General features: G+C 41.5%; 1 protein-coding gene across 2 annotated transcripts in view; it reads left to right on the top strand.

The window, feature by feature from the left end:
- Window positions 1-15,313, top strand: part of SCN8A (sodium voltage-gated channel alpha subunit 8) — a 104,149-nt gene that overhangs the window by 65,410 nt on the left and 23,426 nt on the right. For both annotated transcript variants that reach the window (XM_071218883.1, XM_058308204.2), the window contains exons 12-17: window positions 3,077-3,250; window positions 5,129-5,485; window positions 8,468-8,938; window positions 9,491-9,608; window positions 10,105-10,259; window positions 13,144-13,317. In XM_071218883.1, coding sequence (XP_071074984.1) covers window positions 3,077-3,250; window positions 5,129-5,485; window positions 8,468-8,938; window positions 9,491-9,608; window positions 10,105-10,259; window positions 13,144-13,317 — 1,449 coding nt within the window. The remainder of the gene's footprint in view (window positions 1-3,076; window positions 3,251-5,128; window positions 5,486-8,467; window positions 8,939-9,490; window positions 9,609-10,104; window positions 10,260-13,143; window positions 13,318-15,313) is intronic.

The following is a 15,313-nucleotide window of genomic DNA, read 5'->3' as shown; positions in this document are numbered from 1 at the left end:
TTTATCATGTTTGGAATTAAAACTAAGTAAAATATTCACTTATTTGTTAAAAATCACAATATTATACCCATTGCAAATGAACACAAATAACATTTGATGGGATAAAAACTACATTTTCCAAGGAAGAAAAATAGTGAGAAAAAAATGACATTTTTGCAAATCTCTCTAATGTCTGGCTTAATAGAAGACAGCTGGATTCTCTTATCTACTTCTGCATTCAGTCTTTTGAGATGTGTTGTTTCGGTTGAAGTATAGGAAGAACGCTTGGCCTCAGCAGAATCGTAGTTGGAGAAGGGAGGACCTCATGCCCTCTGAAAGGGTCTTGGGGACCTCAGGGATCCTAGACTGCACTTTGAGAACTGCTGCATTAGAACATAAATTCTTAGGTGACTATTTGATTGACATTCACAGAAGTGGCAGTTAAATACAAATGCTGATATGCTGCTTCTAATTCTACCCATTCTTCTCCTCCTCGAGAAGCCTATCAGTGCACATTAGCATGACATCATAGGGATAATGTAAAATCTGCTCTTCTTGATATTTAAAAAGTAATTCCTTCACACAACTAATAGTTACAAATTTATTTTAGCCCACACCCCGGCTGATGGCAGCACACCATGTGTAGAAACAGCATGTTGATGACCTCTGTCACAGGCAGTTCCTGCCGCACATCTGGAGGCCATTCATCCCATTGACAGGCATAACTGTGCCATTGCCAGTTTTCTCTTAGGAACCAGAGTTCTCATAGTACATAGGTAACCCACCATCAATCAGCAAGCACTTGTTATTGAGCATGTCTTGTGTGCTCACCAGGAACTAATCAGATAACAAACTCAATCTCTACATGCTGTACTCAGTCTTCACTTGGTTTACGTTGTACATTAAATGGGCTAACCTTTCTATGTAGAGAAACCTTTGATGCATTTATGCCAAGGGTGAAATATATGGCAGGATTGATTAGCTGTCCTTGCTTTCCCTACCCTCATTAGAGGAAAGTTATATCTAAAGAAGCTTAGCTTGCACTATGAACATTGTTTTTTCTTAATTGGATCTCTATGGGGAATTTTTTTTCAATTTTAAACACTACTTCTTCAACTTAGAAAAATGGGAAATCACAGAAAATATAGAGACATCAAAAGCATATAGCCCAGTATATCCATTTTGATATATTTCTATCAAGTCATTCTGTTTCGTTAGTGTTATCCATTCATTCGGTATATTTTCAAACAGCATCTATAATTTCAGTACTTTTTACTATTTTAATTCAGTCCTTAGACCGTATCATCATTTTCCTTAAACTCCTTTCTATGTAAACTTGGTAACTAGTTTGGTATTTAGTAACAAGTACTAATTTTTTTTTAAGATTTATTTATTTTTATTTATTTATTTATTTCATCCCTCATTGTTTGCACTTTGCTGTCTGTTCATTTTCTTTTTTTTTTTCCTAGAATGCACCAGGAATCAAACCCAGGGGTCTCCCATGTGGGAGGGAGGCGCCTAATTGCTTGAACCACCTCCACGTCCTGTTTATTGTATCTCTTATTGTGTTTCTTCACTGTGTCTCTTGGTTGCATCTTCTCACTGTGTCATCTTGTTGTGTCAGTTCACCATACCAGTCTGTCGCATCAGCTCACTGTCTTGCTCATCCTCTTTAGGAGGCACTGGAAACCGAACCTGGGACCTCCCATGTGGTAGGTGGGAGCCCAGCTGCTTGAGCCACATCCACTTCCCAGTACTAATTTATTATGAAAGTTTTAAAAATTTCCTTTCCCCTAAAAATGTAGTAATATTCAGTAAGAGTCTCATGTTACATGGTTAACCTAGAATGAGGATATTAGTCTTGTTGTCAACACTGGCTTTCATAGGATTTTACACTCTTTTAGGACTTTCTGTGTTACTAAGGTCTGCAGGATTCAGAAGGCACAGAGAAACATAAGGTGCTCCATCAGGCAGAAAAGTAGGAGATAGGTAACATAGCAAAGATCCCAATCTTGTGCTCCATAAGCTACAAATCTAGAAATACGTATTACGTAATTCATTTTCACAGTGAGAAATTAGAAGGAAGCACCAAGGTCTACAACAATAAGAAAATTCTTTCAAGATTCAGTCACCCAACAGAATTTTATATAACCATTAAAAATGGGAATTAGGAAGACTGTGTATCTTCATGGATAGTCATGATATATGGAAAATTAGATCCAAGATAATATATATACTCTGTGGTTTTACAACTCTTTCAAAATCTCTATGCGCTTCACAAAAGTCAGAGTGGGAATACATAAAAATGTTAATTGTGTGAAAGGTGGTAAGAGTATGGATATTTTCTCCTACATTTTGTATACTTTTGACAATGCTCTATTGCTTTTACGATTGAAAGGAAGAAATCTTGAATCAAGGGAGCAGATGTGGCTCAAGTGGTTAAGCGCCTGCTTCCCACATGGGAGGTCTGGGTTCCAACCACGGTGCCTCCTATTAAAAAAAACAAAAACAAGCAGATAAACAAAAAACCAACTCGGAAGCCAATATGGCTCAGTGTTTGAGTACCAGCTTTCCACATACAAGGTCCCAGTTCCATTCCCAGCCCCAGTACCTCAAAAAAAAAACAAGAAATCCTGAATCATATATCTAGGTTTGATATGACACACAATGTCAAATTAGGAATAACACTTTATTTTTCTAATGTAATTGTAGCATAACAAGTGATTTTTTAAGCAAACATCCCGAGCAAGCACATTCAAATGATTGCTGATCCTTTAAAAAGGCTCACCTTGGGTGGTATTGCCATTACTTAGAACATTTTTTTAACTGCTCTCTTGAACAATGTGAATTGAGTGGTTTTGCCAACTAAGATGGGAATTCTGGGGCTGGGGACTTCATTCAAGAGGAAAAGAAGATTTTCCTGCATCGTGTAGTTTTGGGAGTAGTCATGGGATAACCAAAGAACAATATCCTGAAATGCAGACTTCAGCCAAGGCTGGCTCTTTTACCTTCTCAAGCATGTTGTATATGAAGGGAATAATAAAAGCTTTTTCTTTTCTATTATTCTTTCTCTTACCCCCTGCCTCCACCTCTTTAGGTTTTCACTGGAATTTTCACAGCAGAAATGTTCCTGAAGCTCATAGCCATGGATCCCTACTATTATTTCCAAGAAGGTTGGAACATTTTTGACGGATTTATTGTCTCCCTCAGTTTAATGGAACTGGGGCTAGCAGACGTGGAGGGGCTTTCGGTGCTGCGCTCTTTCCGATTGGTATTCCATATTTCTCCAATTTCTTTTTTACATTTTCTATCTTGTAGCTGCTAGAGAGGATTTTATGCAAGTTAATTTGCTGATGAAAAATTCTTAGCTTTATTCCACTTGGCTAGTTATTTGGCTTAGCTAGTAAAATTAATTTTAGGAAGTTCCTCCAAAAATAATGGTTTTATTAGATAAAGAGGAAGGACTCCTGAGGGGTATTACAGAGGTCTAATTTGTGTTTGTGAGGCAAACCTATTTCTTTATCTGAACATCTCCCTGAAATGACAAGACTTTGTCCTTGCTAAAAAATGACTTTTCTCATTTCCTCTGTCATGGTGGCCCCTTCCAGAAAATAAGGGTAAATAATATTTTGACAATTACATTGAAATTAGTTGTTGAACAGTGGCTTTGTTTTCCATATCATTAGCTAAGAAGGATTTTTAATTAATGTTTTTTAAGAAGTTTATATTTAAAATACTAAAATGACTTTCTGAAAAAGTAGTTAATGATGCCCTCGAAAGAGCTGCCCATAAACAGCAGGCATAAGTGATGTCCTGATGAAGCCCTTGGAGATGCCGGGTTACCTTGGGGGTAACCCCTCAGACAAAACTCACATACCGCTTTCTGGCATCAGGACTGGCTCAGGTTTTCTCTCCCCGTGGGGAAAATACCTAAGCACTGACAACCGAAAGGATTTAAGGCTTTTTCTTTGGGATATTCAGCAAATCTAAAAAAAGAGAATTGGAATTGAGTGAAACTTTTCTAAAACAGATTTCACTTAGTTCAGGCCAAAAAATAACATCTGCCAAGTTTCTGGGACCTTTGCTGACGGCTCTTTGATTAGGCTACAACCCACAGTAGACATTTTGTGAGTATTATTATCTAGAAGACAAGGAAGGATTGAGAGACAGAAGCGTTAACAATAATATTCTTAATAAATTAAAAGCCATTCAGAATGGAAAAAAATTTGAGTGGCCCAGATAAACACATAGAGCAACACTTGGTAAGCCTTGAACTCTCCCATGAGACTCAAGTATTCAATAGGAAAATAATGTTCAAGTTAATGCTGATGCCTTCTAATAAAATTCCTACTATGTTATGTGTGAGTTATTTATCAACATAAGACATCTAATGATAATCTCATTACTATTCCATTGACCAAGCTACCATGGGCTCTGTGCATTATAAATCTTAGACTCTTCACCAGGACTTTGTAAACCAACTCATTACAGAATATAGAATTGCATGATTGGCTTGTACTAAAAGTTCTGTCCCCTGAATTAGTATCAGTATAGCCCCTTTCTATGAGATGTTTATATATGTGGAACTGCCCCTATTTGGAAGTTGTGCTTTTCCTCCAAGTTATTCCAAGCATATTACAAAAGTTTCATTTCAGCCACTGCTTATTTATTGGCAAGCAATAAGGGAGATTAATCAGAATTTTCCAATAGTTGCTTTTTTAAAGAGATGATTTTTTTCACTGTCCTTACCATACTGGTCTTTTGGTTCCCTACAAATCACATTGTCCTTCACATGTCCCTTGCAAAGTCAAGGAGAGAAAGTCGATAGAAAGTGGTATGCTCGTGGGTTGGTTTTTAAAAAGCAGATTGGTTCAGGGACTATAATATTAATACATGGAATTAGAGACAGCATTCTTGGTTCCATGTTCTAATTCTTTCACTTACTGTGAACCTCATCCGTTTTTCCTCATCTTTGCCTCAATTTCTTCTTTTTTAGTCTAATGCTGTTGTAGAAAGTCCTGGGAATTTCCCAGGGGTGCTCAATAAATTTAAATTGATCTTATTAGTTTTAAATGTTTTTATTTTAGCCATTTGATAAGAAAATGGTTGAGTATCATTTAGTTTTTGTTTGTGTTTTTTCCTCCTCTAGCTCCGAGTCTTCAAATTGGCCAAATCCTGGCCCACCCTGAACATGCTGATCAAGATTATCGGAAATTCCGTGGGTGCCCTGGGCAACCTGACCCTGGTGCTGGCCATTATTGTCTTCATCTTTGCTGTAGTGGGGATGCAACTCTTTGGAAAAAACTACAAAGAATGCGTCTGCAAGATCAACCAGGACTGTACCCTCCCTCGCTGGCACATGCATGACTTTTTTCATTCCTTCCTCATTGTCTTTCGAGTGTTGTGCGGGGAATGGATCGAGACCATGTGGGACTGCATGGAGGTGGCAGGCCAGGCCATGTGCCTCATTGTCTTTATGATGGTCATGGTTATTGGCAACTTGGTGGTTAGTACTAATTTGTAGATCTTTTGCTTTTTAGCCTGAACATCCTACCCTTGGCCCAGAAACCCAATTTGCTTGTTCCTTCTACCACCTTCCATGGCTATGTCTGTTCTTATTCTTTCTTGGCCCAGGAACACTAAGATACAAATGAAGGAGAGGGGACTGATATTTATAGAGTGCTTACTATGTCATAACCTCTACAACCTGCCAGTTCTTTTTCATAGTTAAAGAAACAAAACTCAGCAAAGTTAAGTGACATTCCCAAGGCCAGGCAACTGGTAAATATCAGTGCTGATATCTGAACCTAGATCTGCCTGACTCCAAAGTCTGTGCTCCTTCTTCTATAAAAAGTTTCCTTCATCTAAACCAGAATTTCTCAACCTTGGCACTATTGACATTTGGGGCCAGATAATTCTTTATTGGGGTGAGGGGGCTGTCCTGTGCATGTAACGTATTTAGCAGCATCCCTGGCCTCTACCTGCTAAGGTGCCAGTAGCAAACCACCCCCTACCACCATCACTACCCCGAGCTGTGACAATCAAAAATGTCACAGACATTGCCAAATGTCTCCTAAGGGACAAAATTGCCTCCATTGAGAACCACTGATCTAAACCATTTTAGGGTTCTTTTTAATTTGTGTAAATAGCAAATAACTTTCTTGCTTTACTCTAATCTGTCAGCCTGCTATTTTCTGCCTCCGTATACAGAACATTCATCCACAGAGATTTTAACGCCTTGTTTCTCAAAGTGTAAACAGAATTAGTAGCAAGATCACCTGGAACTGGGTTACAAATGCAGAATCTCCGGCCTCACCCCAGGTCTGCTGACTCAGAATCTGCATTTTTAACAAGATCTCCAGGTGATACATATGGACATTAAAATTATAGATCAGACCTCCAAATCTCTCTTGCATGTATAGAGCAAGGAGGGCTGGAAGAAGGCAAGTTCAGATGAACCCTGTCAAAGTGATCTGAACTAGCTCTCTTCACTTCACTGCCATGGAGAAGCATGCTAGTAGAAGGCTCCCACTCACCAGCCCCTGAACCAGCCATGCCGCCCTCTTCCTTTTGGGCTATAAAATCAGCCAGTGTAATGTTTCTTTAATCCCCCCACTCTCCGTTCCCAGCCACCTTGCCCTCGGTCCTAATCCTCCCAGTCCTTCCACTCCTTCACTGAAAGCAATTGTTGCCTTGTGGTACAGAGGGTGATCGACATTTCCAGCACTGGCTGCCACCCTTTTCTTCCATCTCCTGTTCTCAGTTGTGTCAAGAACATTGTCTCAAGAACATCGCCCCAGGACTGTACAGATACCTAAGAACATGGCAGAAATCTGCTTTGTTACTTCTTCATTTCCCCCAATGGCACCTTTCCAGTTTTCCCTTTGCTCCATCCCCCTACCTGTCTAGTCCCTAGGAACCTGTAACTTTGGAGTCTTTTCCATCTCTTTTCCCTCCACTCCTGGCAAATATCTGCTGTGTTTTAAATACATCTTTCTTTATATGTCTTTCTTCATAGTATTTCTAAGGCCTGCCCCTTCCTTTCCATTCTATAACCTTTCCAGTGTTTCTAAAAGTGTGGTCTGGAGACCACCTGCATCACATTCACCCAGTTCATATTCATTAAAAAATGGCAGAGTCCCAGGCCCTGCACCAGATCTACTGAATCAGAATCTCTTCAGGTGAGGCCAAGGAGATCGCATTGTTAACAAGCACGCCCCCAAGAGCTTGCTGTGCATGCTAAGGTTTGAACTCACTATAGCCTAATCCAGACCCTTATCAACTCATGCATGTGACAACCTCCTGACTTGCCATGTCTGTCTATATGAAGCTACTAGGAGTGACTTCCTCAAATCTCTATCATCTGTGCCTCCTTTACTCAGGAACCAACAGTGGTTCCAATTAAATAAAACTCAAATTCCTCAGCCTGGCCTTCAAAGCCTCTTCCACATCACTCCCATTTACCAACCATTATTCCTTTTTGCTTCTACAAATGGCCCAGATCATCCAAACACATATAGTTCATTTATTCTTCCCATCCCTCCCAATATGTACATATATTATCTCTACCTAAAATGAATGCCTTACTCATTTTCAGAAGTATTACAAAGGAAGGGTCAAGTGTAAATTAAGAAGTGAGCACCTTTCCCACTTTTCAAAAGTAAGTCTTAATAAAAATTAATCTTAATGTCCAATAGGAAATTAAACAAAAAGTTTTAAAAAATAAATAAAGCTTGTCTTTGATGGCTTGACACTTGGTTCCACAGCAGAACACAAAAGTCATCATCACTGTCTTGCTAAAACATTTTTTTTCTTGTTTTTTTTTTATTTTTTCTTTTCTTTTTCCCTTTTTTTTTTCTAAAACTTTTATTTCAATAAATATTAGGAAAACAATATTCGTTCTTAAAATACCACATGGCATATATTTCAATTTGACCTTCTTGACTTTGTTGTATGAAAGTATGACTCTCCAGTATAGTGTGTGATAATATCTCAATTAAACTGCTTTAACAGAAAAAGAAAGAAAAAGAAAGTATGGCTCTCCAAGCCAAATTTTTCCCTAACATGGGTCCTGCCCTCTAGCCTAGCCCCTGCTCACGAGCACATGGTATCTGCACACCCTTTGAACCTCCCCAAAGATCTATATTCACCTTTTTGTTTTCATTTTTGGGGAATTTTCTTCCAAAATGCATACAGCCTTTGCTTTTTCTGATTATAAAAGAAGTAATTACAAAAATGTATTTAAAGCCATAAAAGAACCAAGAAAAGAGGTGCTAAACTCCTTTTATGTTAACCCAAACGAAACCAAATGCCCACCTAGTGACATGGGCATTTGAAACACTCTGTGGGTCAAACAAAACAGAACAGAAACTCCCGAGTCAGTCACAGAAAGTCTGCAGGTTGCCATTGTGCAGCCCCGAGCTTAGTGGACAACTTTTCTTAACACCACTTACCATTCATTGTCTTTTTTTTCTAATCCTACTGGCAGGTACTAAACCTATTTCTGGCCTTGCTCCTGAGCTCCTTCAGTGCAGACAACCTGGCAGCCACAGACGACGATGGGGAAATGAACAACTTACAGATCTCAGTAATCCGCATCAAGAAGGGTGTGGCTTGGATCAAACTGAAGGTGCACGCCTTCATGCAGGCCCACTTCAAGCAGCGTGAGGCCGATGAAGTGAAACCTCTGGACGAGCTATACGAGAAGAAGGGCAACTGCATCGCCAACCACACTGGTGCAGACATTCACCGGAATGGTGACTTCCAGAAGAATGGCAATGGCACAACCAGTGGCATTGGCAGCAGCGTGGAGAAATACATCATTGACGAGGACCACATGTCCTTCATCAACAACCCCAACTTGACTGTGCGGGTGCCCATTGCAGTAGGCGAGTCTGATTTTGAGAACCTCAACACAGAGGACGTTAGCAGCGAGTCGGATCCTGAAGGCAGCAAAGATGTAAGGGCCCAGCCTAGAGAGCAGCCTAGTGAGCAACCCTGATCCTGTGTGAGAGCAAACAAGGCTCTGTCAGCCCCAGGGATTGGTTCAGCAGCGGGCTTGGGAGAGAGATTCCAAGTCAACTCACTTTGCAAACCCACCTCCCCCTCCAATATCATTCTAGGCCTTGCCTAGATGACCTAGATTCCTGAGGTGTTTCTGGACCTAATTCCATCTTTTTTGGGTCTTCTGGATCTGAGGCTAGAGTACATCCTTGAGTACTTCCTTGCCATTAATCCTTCTGAGCTATATCCCTGAGACCAACCTGCAGCCACATGGGGTTTGGAATGTCATCTGTGGGTGGGTTTTAACATTAAACTCCCATCCTGAGAAGAGTTTTGAGGCCCTTGTGGTATTGTTTACCAAGCATGAGTTGGACAATGATGATTTATAAAAAGAGTTGTAGAGCAGAATTATAGCTGGAACATCGCCCCTACTGGAGCTAGAGTTGTCAGTGTTGAGTGAACGTGCTGCTGCAAAGTTGCTTGATCTCCCTTTTCCTTATATAATTAGAAACTGGATGATACTAGCTCCTCTGAAGGAAGCACCATTGATATCAAACCAGAAGTAGAAGAAGTTCCTGTGGAACAGCCTGAGGAATACTTGGATCCAGATGCCTGCTTCACAGAAGGTGAAAGGGGCAAAGAGAGGGGATGAGCATGTGGTACTTACACTGTTCACAGACAGATTTCTGTCCGGGTCAAGGGTTGCACAAAAGGAAGCGGGGAACTTAAGAACTCTTGTTTCCCTGTTCGATTCTGACCAATAGGAACTTTCTATTCTCAAACTACTCTTCCTTCACTTTCACTTGGCATCTGATTTCCATTAGAAAGGCCTCCTCTGTCTTGGCTGTGCCTGCTTCCTGCGTACCCTTTCCCCACCCCACCCCACACACTGCTTCTTTGTAAAAGATCTTCCAGACTCCAGAAGGCCTTGCCCTGCTCGTCTCACAGTAGAGTCTCAACCCTACCACAGTCTCCATGTCTGAACTCCACATTCTGATTCAGCCATTGTACACCACATTGTGGGTGAGGCAGCACCTGATAGGGCCTGGTTGATGGAGGAGAGGGCAGGTCTGGGCGGGGCACACGCACCATGGTCTGACCTGCTTCTCCCACTGGTGCCAGGTTGTGTCCAGCGGTTCAAGTGCTGCCAGGTCAACATTGAGGAAGGGCTAGGGAAGTCCTGGTGGATCCTGCGGAAAACCTGCTTCCTTATTGTGGAGCACAATTGGTTTGAGACCTTCATCATCTTCATGATCCTGCTCAGCAGTGGTGCCCTGGTAAGGCCCAGGGGAGAGTATGATGAGAGCTTGACTGGGAAAGGGTTTGGAGAAATGAATGGGAAGAGGCTGGATGGGGCCCAAGCCTAATTTTTCTGAAAACACAGATTGACTGTGATCCCCAGGGTAACGGTCTATTAAAGTGCTCTGGGCGGATGTTTTGAACCTTCAGAATTAGAATCCATATTTGTCTACATCCTGATCTTTGTTAAGCTCAGCACGATCCCTCTCAAGCCTTAGATCCTCTTTTCATCAGGATGAACACACATGACCAAGTGTCTTTATTGCTTGGTTTGCCCCACTCTAAGCAACTTCCTAAAATGAACTTCCTTCTCTCACCTAACACCCAAAATCCCTTGTTCTGTACTTTTTAGTTGCTCAGGATGGAAGGGAGGTGGTATTCCCCCACCCACTCTTCCTTGACACCCTACTGGATTTGGAGAGTAAGATGACTAATACAAGGGTTATTTATATTCACGTTGTTGTAAGTGCTTATCATTAGTCAGTGAAGCCTCCTGGGCACTAAACACACAGCCACTCCCCTGTCAGGACTAATTACCTTGGCATTTGTTTTTATTTTTAGCTGTATTATAACTCAGGAGATCTGGACAGAGTTTAATGTGAGGAGCTATCTTCTCGTTGAGTGGATCTGAGGACAGCAGGAACTAGAGACACCACATATTTTCCATTTTCTAATTAAGGGAAAGGTGAAGAAGTCAATTTTGAACTGTTTTTAGAGAAGGAGGGCACATCCATGTGTGAAATCAAAGCTTAATCTGGAATACAAAATGTAACAAGGGAGAATCTCCAAAATCAGTGATAAAGATCCCAGTAGCTTGAGAAGTTTTACTGGCATGTGGGCTAGAATAATAGGAGAGTGAGAAAGGGGGTAATGCACAATAGAAAAGATCCCAAGGACAAAGAGGACACGTTCAGTCATGGGAAATCGGGAATGTTTATATATATGGTCTCGGGATTTAAATAGGAGGCAAAGAAGATACTTTGGTAACTATCACCCTAAGTGAGGAGGAGCCAGGCTTCTCTGCCTGCCACTGGGTCATTTATTGCATCCGTTGGCATTCACTCAGCACTTCCTGAGGCACTGGGGAGGGGGACCCAAGCTGACAGTGCGTCTCTATCCTTGAGAAAAGGGAAGAGCAGACTAAGGCAGTGATTGGAGGAAGGTGTTGTATTATAGTTGTCATCATTATCCTTCAAATCTAATAAAAAACAAAACTTAAAACAGACAACATGCCCCATCCTTCTCCTCCCATCTTTACCAAGAAATAAATAAAATAAAAGCAGCAGTGAAACAAGAGTTTGAGCTTTCTTTACTGTTTACCTTTGACAATTTTTATTTGTCATAGTTGACTAAACAGAGGATTCTTGGCTCAGAACTTAAACACCCTATGCTCTAGCAGAATAGCTAAGTGAAGCCACAGCTAATATGGCCAAGAAAAGACTGGAATGTGGTTATAATGAGACTTCAGCAGAAGGGCATTTGAGACCCCAGTGATATCTCAGTCTTGGGCATCTCACATATCTTGAGTTATAGAATGGATTTCTAAGAAGTGGAAATGGCAACTACTAGGTTTTTTTATTGTGCAGAGAGGATTTATTTGTACCAAGACCCTGAGAAGGACAGTGGAACCCCTGTCTTCCGTCCCCACTGCCCAGTGATGAAACTGGAACACCTTATATTTGTGTGCTTCCATTTTGGAAGATGAGAATACAGGCAGCCCAAATCTGTCCTTCCTTCTGGAACTGTGCAGAGCAAGCAGCTCCCATTGAGTGACAGGGGATTTTTTTCCACCTCTACAGTTTTTTCTCAAGCTTTAGGAATTTTCTTAGCAGCACACCTGTGCCATCCACCATTCTGCAAATGGGAATGCCCATCCCTTCTTATCAGGGAATTCCTCATTCAAGAATACCAGAAAAAGAAAGTAGTACTAAGATTGCCTTCCCTGAGCATCTCCCACCCCTGTGACCCTCTGTCTGTGGTGTCAAGGGGCTGAAAGGGTTTTTGTCATAAAAAGAATAAGCGTAATGTTGGCAAGAGTGGAGAAATTGGAACCCTCATATACTGCTGGTATGAATGTTAAATAGTACAGCCACTTTGGAAAACAATTTGGCTGTTCCTCAAACGGTTAAACATAAAGTTACCATGTGATCCAGCAGTTCCACTCTTAGGTAAATACCCAAGAGAAATGAAAGCAAATGTCCACACAAAAATTTGTACACGAATGTTCGTAGTGGCTTTAGTCACACTTGCCAAGAAGTAGAAGCATCCTAAGTGTCAACTGATAGAGGAAAAGATAAATAAAATATAGTATATACATTCAATAGAATATTGTTCAGCAATAAAAAAGAAATGAAATATTGGTAAATACCACAACATGATGAACTTGGAAAACATTATGCTAAGTGAAAGAAACCAGTCACAAAGGACCACATATTGTGTGAGTCCATTCATATGAAATGTCCAGAATAGGCAAATCTGTAGATTACAGAAAGTAGATTAGTGGCTGCCCAGGGCTAGGGAGAGTTGCGTGATGGGGGGTAACAGCTAAGGGGTGTGGAGTTTCTTTTTAGGATAGTAAAAATGTTCTAAAATTGAGTGCCATGATGAATGAACTCTGAATCTAGTAAAATCCATTGAGCTGTACCTTTTAAACAGGTGCGTTGCATGGCATGTGAATCATATCTCAATAAAGTTGTTTACAAAAAAAAAAACCAAGGTTTTATAGCAGGGGGGTAAAGTGAACAAGACAGGAAGCTGGTTGGAGGCCAGCCACATGTGGGAGAAACTGCCCAAGAATGGCAGTGCTTCCAGGTTTGCTTGTTTGGCTTTAGGCACAATTGGCAGCTGCTGCTTCTCTTTCAGGCTTTTGAGGACATCTATATTGAACAGAGAAAGACCATTCGTACCATCCTGGAATATGCTGACAAAGTCTTCACCTATATCTTCATCCTGGAGATGTTGCTCAAGTGGACAGCCTATGGCTTCGTCAAGTTCTTCACCAACGCCTGGTGCTGGCTGGATTTCCTCATTGTGGCTGTACGTGTCCGCTTTCTACTTCCCGCCCCTTCTAGCAGGAAAGCAGAATCAGGGATCAATCTTCTGATGGCTGGAGTTGCCTGGGGCCCAGGTTATAAGGAGATGTAGATGTGGGTTTGGGTAAAGTTTCTTTCAGAGCACTCAGATCTTAATTTTGAGATGGGAGCTCTGAAGTCCCTGCATTTACTCCAGGGACTGACCAACCAACTCTTTATTCTGGTGGGATTGGCTTAAAAGATTCAGAGTTTAAGAATGGGAAGATTAGTAATCCTTGTTCTCAAAGCCCCTGGTAAGGTCAGACCAGCAGGACATCCTGTTTCTGTTGCTAGGAGAAGGGTGAGAGAGTGAGGTGGGTGCTGCTGGGGCAGAGGTGGTGGTGGGCTCTTTGTGGACTCTTCTGCTAGCCATTCCCATGGATACATCCATTTAACTCAAGTCTTGGTCCCAGGCTCATCCGGGGGGGGGGGGAGAGGGGGTGCTTTTCATACCAAAATAAAGTTAAAAAGGCCTAACCCTTGTCATTTTAAGAAAGCAATCTTAGAAAAGTCCCTCTCTTCCCACACATTGCCATCTTCCAAAGAGATGATCAAACTTGAAAAAAATCTTTTTTTCTCCAGGTTCCAAGACCATCTCCGAGGCTTGATGGCCATTCCCTCCTGTTATTTTTCAGGTTGGAAACTGCATCAGCTATAACTATTTCTCACCCCATCAGCTCTTGTCGGCTTTACTAACAATGATGACTTGTCTCTTATTCTGTGTAATAACTAAGGCTTTTTTCTTCCAGCAACCAGTATTTAAAGGAAAATGGGAAGGGGGAGTGTGAATGGGAATTGCAGGATTGGGGCTTATGAATTCATTTCCTTCTAAGGGCAGAGAAGTGCCCAGGAAGTGGAGTGTTTGGAGGCGAGGTTGATACATTTAGAATATAGGTTGCATTACTGTATTATGAACGACCTATAGAGTGCCTCTGGGATCTAGAATAGAACAGCATGGGAATCTTTTTTAGGTAACAAGAGCCGAGCACTTTGCACAAACAATGATTTCTGATCTATAAATTGCATTACTTTCCCCATACAGTGCCTGCAACTTCCATGGTTAATAACTCCTTCCAAGAGCTATCACTATGCCCCCATTTGCATTCTCTTTTTCGAAAAGCAAGCCTTTGGGAAAAATGTCTAAGTGGCCTGAGGAGCTCACCCTCTGCCCATAAAGTGAACCAAATAGGTGCAGCCCCGGAGGGTGCCAGCATGAAACCCTAGCAAGAGGTTTCAGTACGCCTTTCAGCAATTTTCGATACACCCTTATGATGGGAGGACCTCTGCCTCCCATAGGCAGAAAGCTTAAGTGCTAACACTTAAGGAATGGGCTTGGGATAAAGCCCAGAGAATTAAGGTGAGATTGGGCCAACTCTTTCTAGAGAACAGGAGAAGTGTCAGAGGGTCTTCATTTCACTCTGACTCTTCAGGACCACTTAGAGTCATGTGGGGCACCTGTGGGAGTCCTTGAAGCTCCTTGTCACCTGGACCTTTGAAGAACTGAGACAACAGCTCCACTGCCACATTCCCAACTGCCCTAGAAGCTATGATTTGGAAGAAGTCTTCCCTACTCTGATCTTTCCCTCCACTCTACCCTAACCTGAATTACTCCCTTCCACTTCACCCGAGAATTCGAGGATATTGATCAGGTGTCCCACATTCCTCTTGTGCCCAAATGGCTGCTTAAAGCATTAGCATCCTACACATTACCACTTACCTTGCGAACATTTTTATACTTGGTGGCAGGAGGATAAAAAGAAGCATAAGCAGGCATGCATGTAGCCAACTGACAATTTTCCATAAATCCCTTTAGCCTTTGGGAGTTGCTGGATGACTATATTGCTGTGGGGCCTAGCAGTGCTCTGAAGAATGCCTCTGTCTTCTACCAGTTGTTGGTAAACAATATAAATCAAATACCATTATCTGCGTAGCATGTTCCAACCATAGGAAATTACAGAGCA

Source organism: Dasypus novemcinctus, chromosome 12 (assembly GCF_030445035.2).
Source record: "Dasypus novemcinctus isolate mDasNov1 chromosome 12, mDasNov1.1.hap2, whole genome shotgun sequence".
Taxonomy (NCBI): Eukaryota; Metazoa; Chordata; class Mammalia; order Cingulata; family Dasypodidae; genus Dasypus; species Dasypus novemcinctus.
Note: the sequence above shows the minus strand (reverse complement) of the source record. Positions and strands in the feature narration are given on the sequence as shown.